Raw genomic sequence first — 17,240 nt, 5'->3', positions numbered from 1 at the left:
TGGTTAAAAAAATAACTTATTGGTTGAATGTTGAAGCCTTGTTGAAAATTTATTATTTTCTTTTGTTTGAAATTAATTTCTTAACTGAAAATTTACTTTTTTCTATATTTGGTTGAAATTTTTTTTTTTTATATTAAAAATTGACCTTCTTAGATGAAGACTTTACTATTCGGTTGAGAATTCACGTATTTGGCTGAAAATTCTTTTTGGCAGAGAATTACTTTTTTCGGCTAAAAATTCATCAATTTAGTTAAAAATCAAACTATTAGGTTGTAAATCACTTTTCTGTTGAGAATTTATATATTAAGGTTTAAAATTCAACGGTTTTGTAGAAAAATCGATGTTTCTTGGTTTAAAATATATTTTTTAACTAATAATTTAATTATCACAGTTAAAGTTTCACTATTTTAGTTTGAAATTTATATTTTTAGTTGAAAATTCAATAATTTCGTTGAAAAATCGTTTATTATTTTGTCGAAAATTTATTTTTTCAGGCCAAAATTCAACTATTTGGTTGAAAATTCATGTCAGCCGTTGGAAATATGTTTTTTTTTGTGTTGACAAATTAATCTTACTGGTTGAAAAAAGAACGTATTGGTTGAATATTGAAGTCCTGTTAAAAATCCAAATATTTTGTTGAATTTTTTTTTTTTATTTAATCATCACAGTTGAAAATTCATTAATTTAGTAGAAAAATTATCTTTTTAGTTGGAAATTCGTTTTTTTTTTTATCGAAAATTTATCTTTATACACCAAAATTAAACTATTTGGTTGAACATTCATGTCTTTCGTTGAAAATCTGTGTTTTTTTGTGCTAATAAATTAATCTCACTAGTTGAAAAAACAACTTATTGATTGAATGTCGAAGTTTTGTTGAAAAGTCAATTATTTTGTTGATTTTTTAAAAATCTTTTAACTTAAAATGTAGTTAAAGACTCTAGTTAAAAATTCTAAAATTAATAAACTTCATGTATTTTGTTGAAAATTCGTTGTTTTTTTGTAGAGAATTACTTTTCAGTTGAAAATTCGACTGATTTGTAGAAAAATCGTCTTTTTGGTCTATTTTGTAGAAAATTAAATAACTTTGTTAAAACTTAATTTCTTTTGTTAGTAGAAAAGTCGTTGTTTTTTGGTTAAAAATAGATTTTTTAACAAATAATTTAATTATCACAGATGAGGATTCATTAGTTTAGTTGAGAATTTAATTATTTTGTTAAAAATTCGCTTTTTTTGGTCGAAAATTTATCTTTTTACATCAAAATTGAACTATTTGGTTGAAAAATCATGTGCTTCGTTGAAAATCTGTTCTTTAGTGTTAATGAATTAATCTTACTGGTCAAAAAACAACTTATTGGTTGAATATCGAAATCTCGTTGAAGTCATCTAATTTGTTGAATTTTGTTGAAAATTCGTTTTTTTGGTGAAGGCTTACTTTTTTGGTTAAAAATTCAACTATTAGGTTGTAAATATACTTTTCTGTTGAAAATTTATATTTGGGGTTTAAAATTCAACTGTTTTGCTAAAAAGCCATTTTTTGAGTTAATTTTTCTTCAATTGAGTTGATAACGCATCTCTTTAGTTAAAAATTTAACTATTTCATAAAAAAATCGTTGTTTCTTTGTTTTAAATTTTATTTTTTAACTAAGAATTTAATTATCACAGTTAAAGATTCACTATTTTAGTTTAAAATTTATATTTTTAATTGCAAATTCAATAATTTTTCTGAAAATTCGGTTTTTATTTGGTCGAAAATTCCACTATTTAGTTGAAAATTCAAATATTTTTTTGAAAATTTGTTGTTTTTTTTTGGTTGAAAATTAATTTTGCAATTTAAAATTTACTTTTTCAATATTTGAATCAAAATTGATACTTTTAGTCGAAAAATGATCTTCTCTAGTTGAAGATATCACTATTGGGATGAAGATTCATATATTTGATGAAAAATCGTCTTAAAAAAAAACTTTCAAACTTTTAAAACTTTATTAAAACTTCATTTCTTTTGGTAGTAGAAAAGTCGTTGTTTCTTGATTTAAAATTGATTTTTTAGAAATAATTTAATTATTACAGTTGAAGATTTATTAGTTCAGTTGAAAATTTATCTTTTTAATTGGAAATTCAATTATTTTGTTAAAAACTCGCTTTTCTTGGTCGAAAATTGATCTTTTACATCAAAATTCAACCATTTGGTTGAAAAATCATGTTCTTCGTTGAAAATTTGTTTTTTTTTTGTGTTAATAAATTAATCTTACTGGTTTTTAACTTAGAATTTACTTTTTTCCATATTTGGTTGAAAATTGATATATTTAATTGAAAATTGATCTCCTCTAGCCCCTTCAACTGCATACTGGGTGTCTAACACCCAAAGGGCTTTCGGATTTTTCTCCGATTGTCTACGTATTTTTTCAAGTTTTTTTTTCTCAAATAGTTAAATTATCACTGATGCTTTTGAGATATTTCTTTCCTATTTTATATTCTAGAAAAATCGTCTTTTTGGTTTATGAAGTAGAAAGTTCAATAATTAAAAAAAATTCATTTCTTTTGTTGAGGATTTTTCAATTTAGTTGAAAATGCATCACCATGATACCAATTTTATTATTTCGCAGAAAAATTATCACAGTTAAAGATTCACCATTTTAGTTGAAAATTAATTTTTTAAATTGAAAATTCATCAATTTCAATGAAGATTCAACAATTTGTCTTGAAAAATATGTTTCTTTTTTTCGCTTTCACAAAATTGATCGCAAAACTGATCTTGCACATGAGACACACCGGGATAAATATGCTCGCATAATCAATTATATAAATATTTGATTATTATTCAAAAGTATGCAGTAGTTTTGAAATAAACTTTGTTTTACCATCGCTAAACATGACAGATTTCTGTCCCTCTGGTCGCTGTTTTGCACTGCCCTCTCGTTTGAGGACTCCCACGGGAACCATGACAGTTGGAGCTGGAGGCAAACCACCGACCAACTGTTGCAAAGGTGGTATGGTTGAACAGTACTCCATCGGATTATTTGGATTAGGCTGTCTCCCCTATAACCATTTGTCGAATACTCTCAACTTGTGTGTGCATTTGACTATTGCAAATACACCACACAATTCAGAAAAGAATACATTCTTTAGACTTTCTTGGTATAATCCTGGCAAACTTTTCCACTGCAATCTCGTGGTCTCATATACAATCTACTGGTTTCCAAAGGTTCACCATGCAATCAATCAAAATCTACCATTTGCTAATTCTCATCAAACTCTTTCGAGAATATCAAGTTATACCATCAATTTTCCATCATTTTTAAACTCAACGCCCAATTCTTTTCAAGAATTAATCGGACTTTTTGTCTGGATAATTTGGAAAAAATTATGCAAAAAAAAAAAAGAAGTACATTTTTCATCTACTGTTTTGATCAATTTTCTACACTGGAAAGGTATATTTTTTCTAGCATTTTTCATCTAGTAGTGGTAGTATAGCAACAATCCAATCATGCTAAAATAATCAACATTACGTGAGGTATGAGGTATTCAACAAGTTGTTACAGGTAGGTGCTTAGGAGCCTTCCATAAACTACGTTGTCAATTTTGCTTGAACTAGTTTAGTCAAAACTCATTTTTCTAGTTGATGCTTCACCTCTTTCGTGAAAATTTTTAACCATTTTCTTCCAAATTTAGTTCATTTCTTGGTAAATATTAATTTTTTTTAAAATCAAAATTTAATTATTCTATTTTGGTTAAAAATGCAACTGTTTGGTTGAAAACAAATCTTTTTTAGTTGGCGATTCAAGTATTTTGTTTAAAACTTGTCTTTTTTTTATTAAATTCAATTATATTTTTTTTATTAGGAGTTGATTTTTTCCGTTGAAATGTCAACTATTATATTTTTGGTGAAAAATTCGTATTTTCAAGTTGAAAATTCAACTCCTTGGTTAAAATTTGAACTACCTTTTCAAAAATTCATTTGTTTTTAAGATTCATAATTTTGGTTTGAAAATTCTACTTTTTTGTTGTTGAAAATTCAACTGTTTTTTTTTTTATAATTCTTCCTTTGGGCTTTTCTAAATAGCAAAGAATTTTTAAAATGAAAATTTAATTATTCAATTTTGGTTAAAAATGCAACTGTTTGGTCGAAAACGAATTTATCCTTTTTTCATATTAAATTCAATTGCTTTTTTTTATAAAAAATTAATTTTTTCGGTTGAAATATCAACTATTATATTTTTGACTGAAAATTCGTCTTTTTAAGTTGAAAATTCAACTCCTTGGTTAAAATTTAAACTACCTTTTCAAAAATTCATTTGTTTTTAAGATTCATAATTTTGGTTTGAAAATTCTACTTTTTTGTTGTTGAAAATTCAACTGTTTTTTTTTTATAATTCTTCCTTTGGGCTTTTCTAAATAGCAAAGAATTTTTAAAATGAAAATTTAATTATTCAATTTTGGTTAAAAATGCAACTGTTTGGTCGAAAACGAATTTATCCTTTTTTCATATTAAATTCAATTGCTTTTTTTTTATTAAAAATTAATTTTTTCGGTTGAAATATCAACTATTATATTTTTGACTGAAAATTCGTCTTTTTAAGTTGAAAATTCAACTCCTTGGTTAAAATTTGAACTACCTTTTCAAAAATTCATTTGTTTTTAAGATTTATAATTTTGGTTTGAAAATTCTACTTTTTTGTTGTTGAAAATTCAACTGTTTTTTTTTATAATTCTTCCTTTGGGCTTTTCTAAATAGCAAAGAATTTTTAAAATGAAAATTTAATTATTCAATTTTGGTTAAAAATGCAACTGTTTGGTCGAAAACGAATTTATCCTTTTTTTATATTAAATTCAATTGCTTTTTTTTTATTAAAAATTAATTTTTTCGGTATAAATATCAACTATTATATTTTTGACTGAAAATTCGTCTTTTTAAGTTGAAAATTCAACTCCTTGGTTAAAATTTGAACTACCTTTTCAAAAATTCGTTTTTTTTAAGATTCATAATTTTAGTCGAATGCTCCACTATTTGTTTAAAAATTGAACTGATTTGTAAACAAAATTTCTCTTGTACATTGAAAAATACTTTTTTCAATATAAATTCAACTATTCCATTTTTGGTTAAATAGTGAACTTTTTTAGATAAAAAAAATCACCTAATACATTGAAAATACGTCTTTTTTTGTTGCGAAATCTACTTTAAAAAAATTTTGAAATGCAACTGTTTGATCCAAAATTAATCTCTTTTGTAGAAAATTCAACTGTTTCTTTTATAATTCATCCTTTGGGCTTTTCTAAATTGAAAAGAATTTTTTTAATGAAAATTTAATTATTCTATTTTAGTTAAAAATGCAACTGTTTGGTAAAAAAAATACTTTTTTAGTTGGCGATTCAGCAAGTTTGCTTAAACTTTATCTTTGTTTTTTTAATTAAATTATTTCTTATTAAAAATTAATTTTTTTTCGTTGAAATAAATACTATTATATTTTTTTTATTAAAAATGCGTATTTTTAAGTTGAAAATTCAACTCCTGGGTTAAAATTTGAAAACTACCTATTCAAAGATTGATTTTTTTTTTAATTCATAATTTTATTTGACAGTTCCACTGTTTGGTTGAAACTTAACTTTTTTATTGAAAATACAAATTTTCGGTAAGAACATTCAACAGTTTGGTAGAAAATTCCATTTTTTGTGTGTAGAAAATTCAACTGATTTGGAAAACAATTTCTTTTGTAAATTTAAAACTACTTTTTTCAATATATATTTAACCATTCCAGTTTTGGTTAAATAGTGATCTTTTTTTAGATTAAAAAATCAGTTTTTTTATTTTAAAATGCAACTGTTTGATCGAAAATTAATCGGTTTTGTTAAAAATTCAACTGTTTTTTTGTTGTTAATTCATACTTTTCATAGGCTTTTCTAAATTGAAAAGAATTTTTAAATGAAAATGTTAATCATTCTATTTTGGTTAAAAATGCAACTGTTGTGTCAAAAATAAATCTTTTTTAGTTGGTCATTCAACCGTTTGTTAAAAAAATTCGTCTTTTTGATTTGAAAATTATATTTTTGTTTCTTGAAAATTCAACTGTTTTTTTGTTGATAATTCATCCTTTGGGCTTTTCTAAATTGAAAAGATTGAAGGAGTTTGTTTAAAATAGATCTTTTTTTTTATGAAATGCAATTGTTTTTTATTAAAAATCAAATTCTTTTCTTTGAAATATCAACTATTATATTTGTGATTGAAAACTCGTATTTTTAAGTTGAAAATTCAACTCTTTGGTTAAAATTTAAACTACCTTTGCAAAAATTCATTTTTTTAAGATTCATAATTTTAGTTGAAAGGTCCACTGTTTGGTTCAAAATCAACTTTTTGTTGAAAAAAGTTTTTTCGGCTTGAAAATTCAACAGTTTGGGAGAAAACTGCATTTATTTTTGTAAAAAATTCAACTGATTTGTAAAAAAATTTCTTTTGTAAATTGAAAACTTTTTTATCAATATAAATTTAACCATACCAAGATCGAAAAGTAATCTGTTTTGTTGAAAATGCATATTTTTAGGTTGAAAATTAAACTGCTTTTAAAAAGATTCGTCTTTTTGGTTTGAAAATTCTATTTTTCTTTATTGAAAATTGAACTGTTTTTTTGGGGATAATTCATCCTTTGGGCTTTTCTAAATTGAAAAGAATTTTTTAAATGAAAATTTAATTATTCTATTTTGGTTAAAAATGCAACTGTTTGATCAAAAATAAATCTTTTTTAGTTGACGATTCAAGGAGTTTTTTAAAAATTAAACGCCTTTTTTAAATAAATACAATCTTTTGTTTAAAAATGCAACTGTTTGGTCAAAAATTAATCTGTTTTATTTAAGGATTCAAGTGCTTTGTTGAAAATTCGTATTTTTTCTTTCTTAAATTCAATTTTTTTAAATTAAAAATTCAATTTTCGTTTGTTATACTATTAGCTATTATATTTAAGTTGAAAATTCATCTGTTTAATTTGAAAATTCAACTCCTTGGTTGAATGTTTAAATAATTTCTTAAAAATGCATCTCTTTGGCTGGAAGTTGAACTAGTTTCTTAAAAATTCATTTAATTGGTTGATGCTTTATAATTTTTGCAGAAAAATCATCTCTTTGACTGAAAATTGAACTACGTTGTTGGAACTTCCTTTCTTTGGGGTAAAATTATTTTAACTGAAAATTTGTTAGAAAATTCAACTGTTTTATAGAAGATTCGTTTTTTATTACAAATTAATTAAATTTTTATGAAAATTTACCTATTCCATTTTTGTTGAAAATTAATTTTAGTATTGTTTAAAAATTCCAAATCTTAATTAAAAATTGATGTAGTTTGCTTTGAAAATTTGAATTTTTAGGTAGAAAATTAATCTACTTCCTTGAAAATTTAAGTATTTGGTTAAAGATTGATCTGCTTAAATTGAAAATTCCCCTGTTTCATTAGAAATTCAAGTTTTTTGTTGAAAATTCGTGTTTTCAGAAAATAATTAATTTTGACAGATTTATCAATTTAGTTGCGAATTCCTTTCTTCAGAGACTTGAAAATTAGGTTGGTTAAAAATCAATCTGTTTTGTGACACTTCAACCAATTTGTTGAGAATTCATTTTTTTTGTTAAAAATTGTTCTTTTCAAAATTCGCTTAATTTTTGGTCTATTTTTTGATTAAAATGTATATTTCGAAGTTGAAACTCATTTTTTTTTAACTATTTGGTTGAAAATTAGTTTCTCTGCTAAGAATTAACTTTTCTAGCTAAAAATGCGGCTAGTTCATTTTTGGTTAAAAATTGAGACTTTTAATTGATAATTAATCTCCTCCAGTTAAAACTAAAATATTTGGTTGAAAATTGATGTATTTTGATGAAAATTCATATTTTTGGTAGAAAATTACACTTCTTGGTTTAAAATTTATTCCCTATGGTTAAAAAGGCAACTGTTCGGCTAAAAATTATTCTGATGAACAAATTTGTTGAAAATTAATTTTGCGGTTGAAGATTCTTCTCTTTGGTGGAGAATTTAACTTTTTTTTTTCTTCAAAATTCGTTTCATTTTTGGTCGAAATTTTTTTAAATGAAAATTTAATTATTCCATTTTAGGTTGAAAATTATTGAAGATTCATCACTGTAGTTGAGTATTCATCTATTTGACTGAAAATTTGAATTTTTTTTTCGAAAAGTCACATTCTTTTGGTAGAAAATAAATCTTCTTGGTCGTGAAAAATTCCTCTTTTTGCGTAGAAAACGTATCTTGTTCGTTAAAAGTTCATCTTCGTGGTTGAGGATTCAATTTATTTGTTCAAAAATCGTTTTTTTCTTTGGTTCAGTTCATCTTTTTTTATTAAAGCTTCAGCTATTTGGTTAAAATGTAACTATATTGTTAAAAAATTAATTATTTGGTTGAAAATTCAACTATTTTTGTTAAATTTATAATTTTTGTGTGTGTGACATTGAACTATTTTGTGCAAAATTCGTGCTTTTTCATTGAAAATGTATTTTTTATGGTAGAAAAATCATGGTTGTTGCTTGGTTGAAAATTCAACTATTTTAACAAGTCACTTTTTTTCGTCAAAAATGTATGTTTTTTTTAAATTCGTTTTTTTTTTATTAAAAATGTATCTTTCTTAGTTGAAAATGTAATTATTTGGTCAAAAAATTAATTATTAAGTTGAAAATTGAACTATTTTGTTAAGTTATCTTCTTTGGTGAAAAATGTATGTTTTGTTAAAAATTAGTTTTTTTTTAAATTCAACTATTTTTTTTAAATTCATTATTTTTGTGTTTGTGAAATTTAACTATTTTGTGCAAAATTCATGCTTTTTGATTGAAAATGTATTTTTTATGGTAGAAAAATCATGGTTGTTGCTTGGTTGGAAATTCAAATATTTTGTCAAGTCAATTTTTTTGTCAAAAATGTATCATTTGTTAAAAATTCATCTTTCTTGGTTTTAAAATTTAACTATTTTGTTAGAAATTAAATTCATTGTTTTACAAATTCAACAATTTTTGTTGTATTCATAATTTGCGTGTTTGTAAAATTTAACTATTTTATTGAAAATTCGTTCTTTATGATTAAAAATGTATTTTTTATGGTACAAAAATCATCTTTATTGCTTGGAAATTCAACTATTTTTTTAAGTCATCTTTTTTTATTAAAAATATATGTTTTGTTACAAATTCGTCTATTTTTATTGAAAATTCATCTTTCTTGGTTTTAACATTTAACTATTTTGTTGGAAAATCGTCATTTTTGATTGAAAATATATTTTTTATGGTAGAAAAATCATCATTATTGCTTGGTTGGAAATTGAACTATTTTTTTAAGTCATTTTTTTTGGTCAAAAATGTACGTTTTGTTCAAAATTCGTCTTTTTTTAATTGAAAATTCATCTTTCTCGGTTTAAAATTTAACTATTTGGGCAAAAATTTCATTATTCGGTTGAAAATTCAACTATTTTTGTTGAATTCATAATTATTGTGTTCAAAAATTTAAATATTTTGTTGAAAATTCGCCCTTTTAATTAAAAATGTATTTTTTATGGTACGTAAATCGTCTTTAATGCTTGGTTGGAAATTCAACTATTTTGTTAAGTCATTTTTTGTCAAAAATTTATGTTTTGTTAAAAATTAGTTTTTTTTTTAAATTCAACTATTTTTTTTTAAATTCATCATTTTTGTGTTGGTGAAATTTAACTATTTTGCCCAAAATTCGAGCTTTTTGATTAAAAATGTATTTTTTATGGTACAAAAATCATCTTTATTGCTTGGAAATTCAACTATTTTTTTAAGTCATCTTTTTTTATTAAAAATTTATGTTTTGTTACAAATTCGTCTATTTTTATTAAAAATTCATCTTTCTTGGTTTTAAAATTTCACTATTTTGTTGGAAATTCGTCATTTTTGATTGAAAATCTATTTTTTATGGTAGAAAAATCATCATTATTGCTTGGTTGGAAATTCAACTTTTTTTTTAAGTCATTTTTTTTGGTCAAAAATGTTTGTTTTGTTCAAAATTCGTCTTTTTTTAATTGAAAATTCATCTTTCCTCGTTGAAAATTTAACCATTTGGTCAGAAATTGAATTATTTGGTTGAAAATTCAACTATTTTTGTTAAATTCATAATTTGTGTGTGTGTAAAATTTAACTATTTTGTTAAAAATTCAATTATTTTGTTGAAATTCAATCTTGTATGGTAGAAAAGTAATTTAAGGAATAAAAATTCATTTTTCATTGCTTCAAATTCGGTTAAGGATTCCTCTATTCACTTAAAAATTATTTTTTTCTCTCTCGTTTAATTAAATGATAGAAAACTCATCTTTCCCGGTTAAAAATGAACTTTTTTTGTCGTTTTCGGTTAAAAATTGAACTATTTGGTTAAAACTTAAACTATTTCGTAGACTATTTTTTTGTTTTTGCTTCAAAGTAGAACCATTTGGTTGTTAATGTACCTCTTTGTTTAAAAATTAATTTCTCCGTTCTTCAAAATTCGTTGTTTCTGAATAAAGCCGAGGAGACCCGAGGGGGGGGGGGGGGGGGGGGGGGGGGGGGGTTTGGTAAAAAAGCCCAAAATTGATAACGCAGTTTATGGATGGCCCCTTATGCGTAAATTAGTTTTATGCTAAGCAGAAGCAAAGTAATAATTATTAGCAAGATAATCAATCCTACCTGAGGGGAATTGATGCCTGGGCCACTGGCGTTGATTGGATAACCAGGCCAATCTCCGGACTCTTGTTCACTTTCAGCTTAATATAAATGTCGTTAATTAATTACTAGAGTTTACAATTGTTTTGTCGATTGGCTGATGTGTCTTGAGACAAATTATAGGTCAAAGACACATTTTAAAAGAGTTTTACCTTTAATTAAAAGTTGATGACAAGGTAGACAAACACGTGAATCTATATTGCCTTGGTATTCCAGTCTGTATTTCATGCTACAGCATTTGCTACATAGCACCTGTAATTAAACAAAATAAATCTAAGAATCGAAATCTTGAACAAAATTTGACTATATAAAATCCAGGGCCTAAAATGTTTTAAATTTCGGACTACACACCTTTTGTAGGTCAAGGGCGGCCGTTTCAGTAAATGAAAAAAAAAATCCCGGTTAAAAATTGAAGGATTTTGTTAATTTTTTATTGTAAATTATATCTTTTTAAGTACAAAATTAATCAGCTTGCTTGAAAATAATTCAATTCATTGGTTAAAAATTCCTATTTTTGTTGAAAACTATTTTTTTTAATGCAAATTTAACTATTACATGTTTGACTGCAAATTTATATTTTTTATTTGAAAATTAAGCTATTCGGTTGAAACATTATGTAGTTTGTTATAAATTTGTCTTCTTTTTTGGTAAAAAAATGAATCTTCTTTGCTGTAAATTCAACTTATTTGAATGTTAAAACACTTGATTAGAAATCTATTTTGTAGTTAAAGATGCATCTATTTCGTTAACATTTTTTATATTTTTTAAAAATTGAATTATTTTCCAGTTAAAGATTTATGCATTTTGGTAAAATATATTGAAAATTAACTTTTTTGTTGAAAATTCAAGTCTTTGGTTAGAAATTAAACTATTTATTTAAAGAATTACTACATGATTAAAAATAAAACTGTTTTAGTCGAAATCCTTTTCTTTTGGGGTAAAAATGAATTTTTTTCTTTGAAAATTCAACTATCCTTTGTGAACTTTAATTTTTTAAACTAAAAATGGATCGATTACATTATTGATTGAAAAAATATCTTTTTTAGTTAAAAATCCATCTATTTGATTAAAAACTGATCTTCCTTGATTAAAAAATAGCAGTCTTGTTGAAAACTCATCTTTTCGGGTTGAAAATTATTCTTCTTTGTTAAAAAATGATTTATTTTGTTAAAAAATAAACTATTTTGTTAAAGTCATTTTTTTCTGTATAAAATAAAAATTTTTGGTTGAAAATTCGTCCTTTTAATTTAAAGATTCAACTGTTTCGATAACAATGCTACTTTTTTTGATTGAATTTTAACTCAATAGAAAATCAAAAAACGCGAAATGAACGTGACAACCGTGTTCAGCCAACGGCTACGTTATTATTTTAATTGAGCTTTTCACTAAAAAAAGATACATTTTCAATAGAAATATAGAGTAGTAAAATTTTCAATTATAAACATAAATTTTGAACCCAAAATCAAACAAATTTTTAACAAAATAGTTCAATTTACAACAAAAGAAATAAATTTCGAACCAAAAATATAATAGTGGAATTTGCAATTAAAGACATTAATTTTAAAGTAGAATGATGTATCTTCAAACAAAAAGTGAATTTTTAAACAAATACTTAAATTTTTTACTACAAAATATCAATTTTTAACAACAAAAATGGAATAGTTAAGCTTTCAAACAAAAAAAATTAATTTTGGAAAAACAAAAAACATATTTTCGACAAAATGGTTGAATTTTCAACAACAAGAAATTTATTTTTACTAAAAATGATGAATTGCCAATCAAAACTTAAATGATTAAATTTTGAGTGAAAGAAAACTAATGTTCAACCAAACAGATGAATTTTCAACTAAAACTATGGAATATTAAATTGTAATAAGTTAAATTTTCAGTTAAAAAAATTACTTTCCACAAAAAAAAATACTTTTAGCAACAAAAAAAAACTGCCAAAAAATAGTTACAGTTTCAAACAAAGTAATGAATTTTGAAATTAAATTGTAAATCTTTCACTGGAATCGTTTAATTTTAATCCTGAAAGATGAACTTTCAAATTGATCACATTTTTAGTCAAAAAATGGATTTACATCCAAAGAGTTGAATTTTTAACTAAAACTATGGAATATTCATCTGGAATAATATTCACATTTTCAGTTTAAAAAAAATTCCTTTTCATCTAGAAAAGAAACAAGTTTTCAACCAAAGAAACGATTTTTTAATTAAAACCATGAATCTTCCACTAAAAAATTAATTTTTAACAAAAGAGTAACTTTCAACCGCAATAAAAAAAGAATTTTTAAGCAGAAGATTAACTTTCAAAGAAAAAGATAATTTTCTACTAAATAATCGATTTTTTAACCAAATACGTGGATTTGCAACGAAATAGTTGAATTTTGAATTAGGAAAGATCAATTTTCAATAAAAAATGGAAAATTTAAATTTTCAGTTGAAGAAATTGATTTTGAACGAAAAAAAACAAACTTTAAAAAAAGTAGTTACAATTTCAAACAAAGTGATCAATTTTTAACTGAAATTGTTAATGTTTTATAAAAAAAAAACTTATCTTTAACTAGAATAATTTAATTCTTGAACAGAAAGATATACTTTCAACCAAGAACATTAATTTCTACGAAAAGAGACGAATTTTCAAATAAAAAAGATAATTTTGAACCAAAAATTGATTATATTTTTAGTAAAAAAATTTATTTTCATTCAAAGAGATCAATTTATAACGAAAATTATGGAATGAAAAATTTTTTTTTAATCAAATAGCTCATTTTTCAACGAAAGAAACAATTTTTTAAATTAAAATCATGAATATTCAACTAAAAAAAAGATAATTTTCAACACAAGATTACAACTTTCAACCGCAAGAAAAGGATAATTTTTAAATAAGAAGATTAAATTTCAACAAATAAGATAATTTTTTACTAAACAATCGATTTTTTAAGAAATTACGTGGATTTTTGACGAAACAGTTGAATTTTCAATTTGAAAAAAGACAATTTTTCATCCAATATTGTTGAATTTTGAATTAGGAAAGAGAAATTTTCAATAAAAAATTAAACATTTAAATTTTCAGTTGAAGAAATTGGTTTTCAACAAAAAAAAAATAACTTTGAAAAAAATAGTTACGTTTTCAAACAAAGTGATGAATTTTTAACTGAAATGGTAAACCGTTGATCAAAAAAAGACAAATCTTTACCTAGAATAATTGAATTTTTGACCAGAAAGATAAATTTTCAACCAAAAGATTAATTTCTACTAAAAAGAAGAATTTTCAAATAAAAAAGATGATTTTCAACCAAAAATTGATTACATTTTTAATCAAATAGCTCATTTTTCAACCAAAGAAACGATTTTTTAATTAAAATAATGAATCTTCAAATAAACATTAATTTTTAACAAAAGAGTAACTTTAAACCGCAATAAAAGAAGAATTTTTAAACAAGATGATTAACTTTCAATGAATAAGATAATTTTCTTCTAAATAATCAATTTTTAAAAAAATACGTGGACTTTCAACAAAATAGTTGAATTTTCAATTAAAAAAAAAGACAATTTTTCATTCAAATTGTTGAATTTTGAATTAGGAAAAATCAATTTTCAATCAAAAATGGAACAGTTAAACTTTCAGTTGAAGAAAATTGATTTCCAATCAAACTAATGAATTTTCAACTTTAGAATTATATTTTATAAAAAAAAAATGAATTTTCAATTATAAAGATTAATTTTATACAAAAAAAAGACGAATTTTTCACAAAGTACATAAAATTTTTTAACAAATAGTTAAATTTTCGTCGAAAAAGACAAATCTTCAGCCAAAAATAGAAAAACTAAAGTTTTCTGTTAAAAATCTGATTCATAACAAAAAAAACCGGATATTCAGCAAAAGTTTACATTATCTATTTAGATGGTTAATTTTTTAGTTAAAACATATTAATTTTCACTAAAAGAGTTTAACTTGTAACCAAGTAGTTGAATTTTTGGCTATGAAAGGATAAATTTGCAACGAAAAATACAAAAAAAAATTCAATTATAATTCGTAAATATTTCTTCTTTGAAATAATACTTCTACTCTAAAACCTACTTGAAGTACTTTCTTTATTTAAAGCTTGGGAAGATGAAACTTTCAAATTCTGACGAATTCTAACATCGAAAAGGGATTTTTTTTTAATGCTCGGTTTTTAAATAAATTCCCGGTCTTTCCGGGTCAAGTTGCCACTCTTAGACTACAAAAATTGTGCCAGATTATGCAAAATTTTAGGCCTTGATAAATATTAAATACCAAAATTAAGTTTTGCGTTTTAAAAAATTTCTTAAAGCGTTACTAGTCTAGATTCACATACCTTTCCGCAAGCTCGGCAATGATGACGCCTCTTGATAACCGTGAATTTGACGTCGCAGAGCATACAATTCGGTGCATCGCTATCGGGAATCCAAAAGGGTGGCTGTTTGCCAAGCACCATTCCCGAATCCATGGAAGAATTCTCGGAAACATCCGGAGAAGGTGCACGAACTTGATCTCCATTTCCTTCATCTTCAGGAACTTGCTGCAGCTGCTCTACAGGAATTGTCTCTTGCGACCCTTAAATAGATTCCAAATCCCAAATATTAAAATTAGGTTCAAAATTCTCTAAAAAGAGAGAAAATAATGTGATTTTTCACGAAAATAGGAGAATAAATTCTTTCAAATAAAATTAAGGTAAATACGATATTGAATTAAATGTGAAGCATTTTGAATTCCTCAAATTTCAAGTTGAAATATACTGCATTTTCACAAAATAGTTGAATTTTCAATTTGAAATATTACTTTGTAAACAAAAATGAAACTAATTTTCTTTTATAGTATAATTTACAAACAAAGAAATAAATTTCGAAACAAAAATATAATAGAATTTTCAATCAATGAAATTAATTTTTTTTTTTTTTTACTAAAATGATGCATCTTCAATCAAAAAATTAATTTTTAACAAATTAGTTCAAAATACATCCATTTTCAATCAAACAGTTGAGTTTTTAAGAAAACTATTCAATTTTTAACGAAAATGATGGATTTTTAACAAAAAATGACAATATGTCACCAAAAATTAAACAGGTAAATTTTCAATTAAAAAAATTAACTTTTAATCAAATAAATCGAATTTTTTAAACAAAACAGATGGATTTTCAACTAAAATCAAGAATCTTGAATCAGAAAGAAGATTGTTTAACCAAATATTTTTAATTTGTAAGCAAATAGTGGAATTTTCAATTAAAAAAGATAAAGTTTCATCTAAAAATGGTAGAAAAAAAGGGATTTTTAACCAAAAAGATTAATTTTTCAGCAAGAAGGTTAATTTTCCACTAAAAAGGGGAATTGTTAAGAAAGTATATGAATTTTCAACCAAATTTAATTATTGAAAATTCGACTATTTTTACAGTCTTCTTTGTCGCCAAAAATTCTACTCACAATTCAACAAATAATTTCGAAACAAAATAATTGTTAACAAAAACTGACACATTTTCATCAAAAATTAATGAGTAAATTTTGTAATCAAAGGAAATATCTTTTAACCCAAAAAAATTCAGCAAAATATTGAAATTTTTAACAAAAAAAGATGAATGTCCAGACCAGAATTTAGTAAAAAAAAAAACAACTAATTTGTAACAAAATACATGAATTTTTAACAAAAAAGTTCAATTTTCAAGAATCCTGAACCAGAAAAAAAAAAGAATTCTAAACAAAATATTTAAAAAATTTAACCAAGTAGTTGCACTTTTAATTGTAAAATATCAATTTGATAACAAAAAGTAAAATAGTTCAACTATCAGACAAAAACTTAATTTTTAACCAGAAAAAAGGTAAGTTTTAACCGAAAAGATGAATTTTACCACAAGAAGGTTTAATTTTCTACTAAAAAAGACAAAGTGCTAAGAAAACACATCAATTTTCAACTAAATAGTTGGATTTTCTACAATATTGTTAAGGTTTCAACCGAAAAGATGAAATTTCTAGCAAGAATTTTAATTTTCTGCTGTAAAAATAGAAATTTCAACAAAATATTTCATTATTATATTTATATATTATGATATTATTATTTAATTTGAACTAAGAACAACAAATTTTCATAAGAAATTAAATAATACAAATAAATGTATACTTTTATAGATGAAAGAAATATTAAATCTTTCGTTGTAAAAATTTTTGGCGAAAAATTCTACTCACTATACAATAACTCATTTTTAAAAATATATTAATTTTTTACTAATTGTGACAAATTTTCACCAAACATTAATTCGTGAAATTTTTTAATTCAAGAAATTATTTTTCAACCCAAAGAAGTTCAACAAAATAGTTCAATTTTCAACAAAAAAAGATGAACTTTCAACTAAAACTAAGAATGTAATTTGCAACCAGAAAAATGAACTTTTAACAAATTAATTTCGTACCAAGAAAAACAAGGAATTTTTAACCAAAAATGATGAATTTTCAAGCAAAGGGGTTAAATTTCTATTAAAAAAGACAAAATTTTAGCAAAATACATGATTCTTCATCCAAATAGTTGAGTTTCTAACTT

General features: G+C 23.7%; 1 protein-coding gene across 3 annotated transcripts in view; it reads right to left on the bottom strand.

Moving 5' to 3' along the window:
• The window catches only part of LOC117174326 (zinc finger FYVE domain-containing protein 16), a 62,336-nt gene that overhangs the window by 31,335 nt on the left and 13,761 nt on the right, over positions 1-17,240 (bottom strand). For 2 of the 3 annotated variants that reach the window (XM_033363342.1, XM_033363344.1), the window contains exons 3-6: positions 15,030-15,268; positions 10,839-10,938; positions 10,651-10,727; positions 2,859-3,036 (exon numbers count right to left, since the gene is read on the bottom strand). In XM_033363342.1, the coding sequence (XP_033219233.1) occupies positions 2,859-3,036; positions 10,651-10,727; positions 10,839-10,938; positions 15,030-15,268 (594 nt within the window). The remainder of the gene's footprint in view (positions 1-2,858; positions 3,037-10,650; positions 10,728-10,838; positions 10,939-15,029; positions 15,269-17,240) is intronic. The other variant, XM_033363345.1, reaches the window with a different exon arrangement.

The sequence above is a fragment of the Belonocnema kinseyi genome, chromosome 6, assembly GCF_010883055.1.
Source record: "Belonocnema kinseyi isolate 2016_QV_RU_SX_M_011 chromosome 6, B_treatae_v1, whole genome shotgun sequence".
Taxonomy (NCBI): Eukaryota; Metazoa; Arthropoda; class Insecta; order Hymenoptera; family Cynipidae; genus Belonocnema; species Belonocnema kinseyi.
The sequence above is the reverse complement of the archived record's forward strand: the minus strand, read 5'-3'. Positions and strand labels throughout refer to the sequence as shown.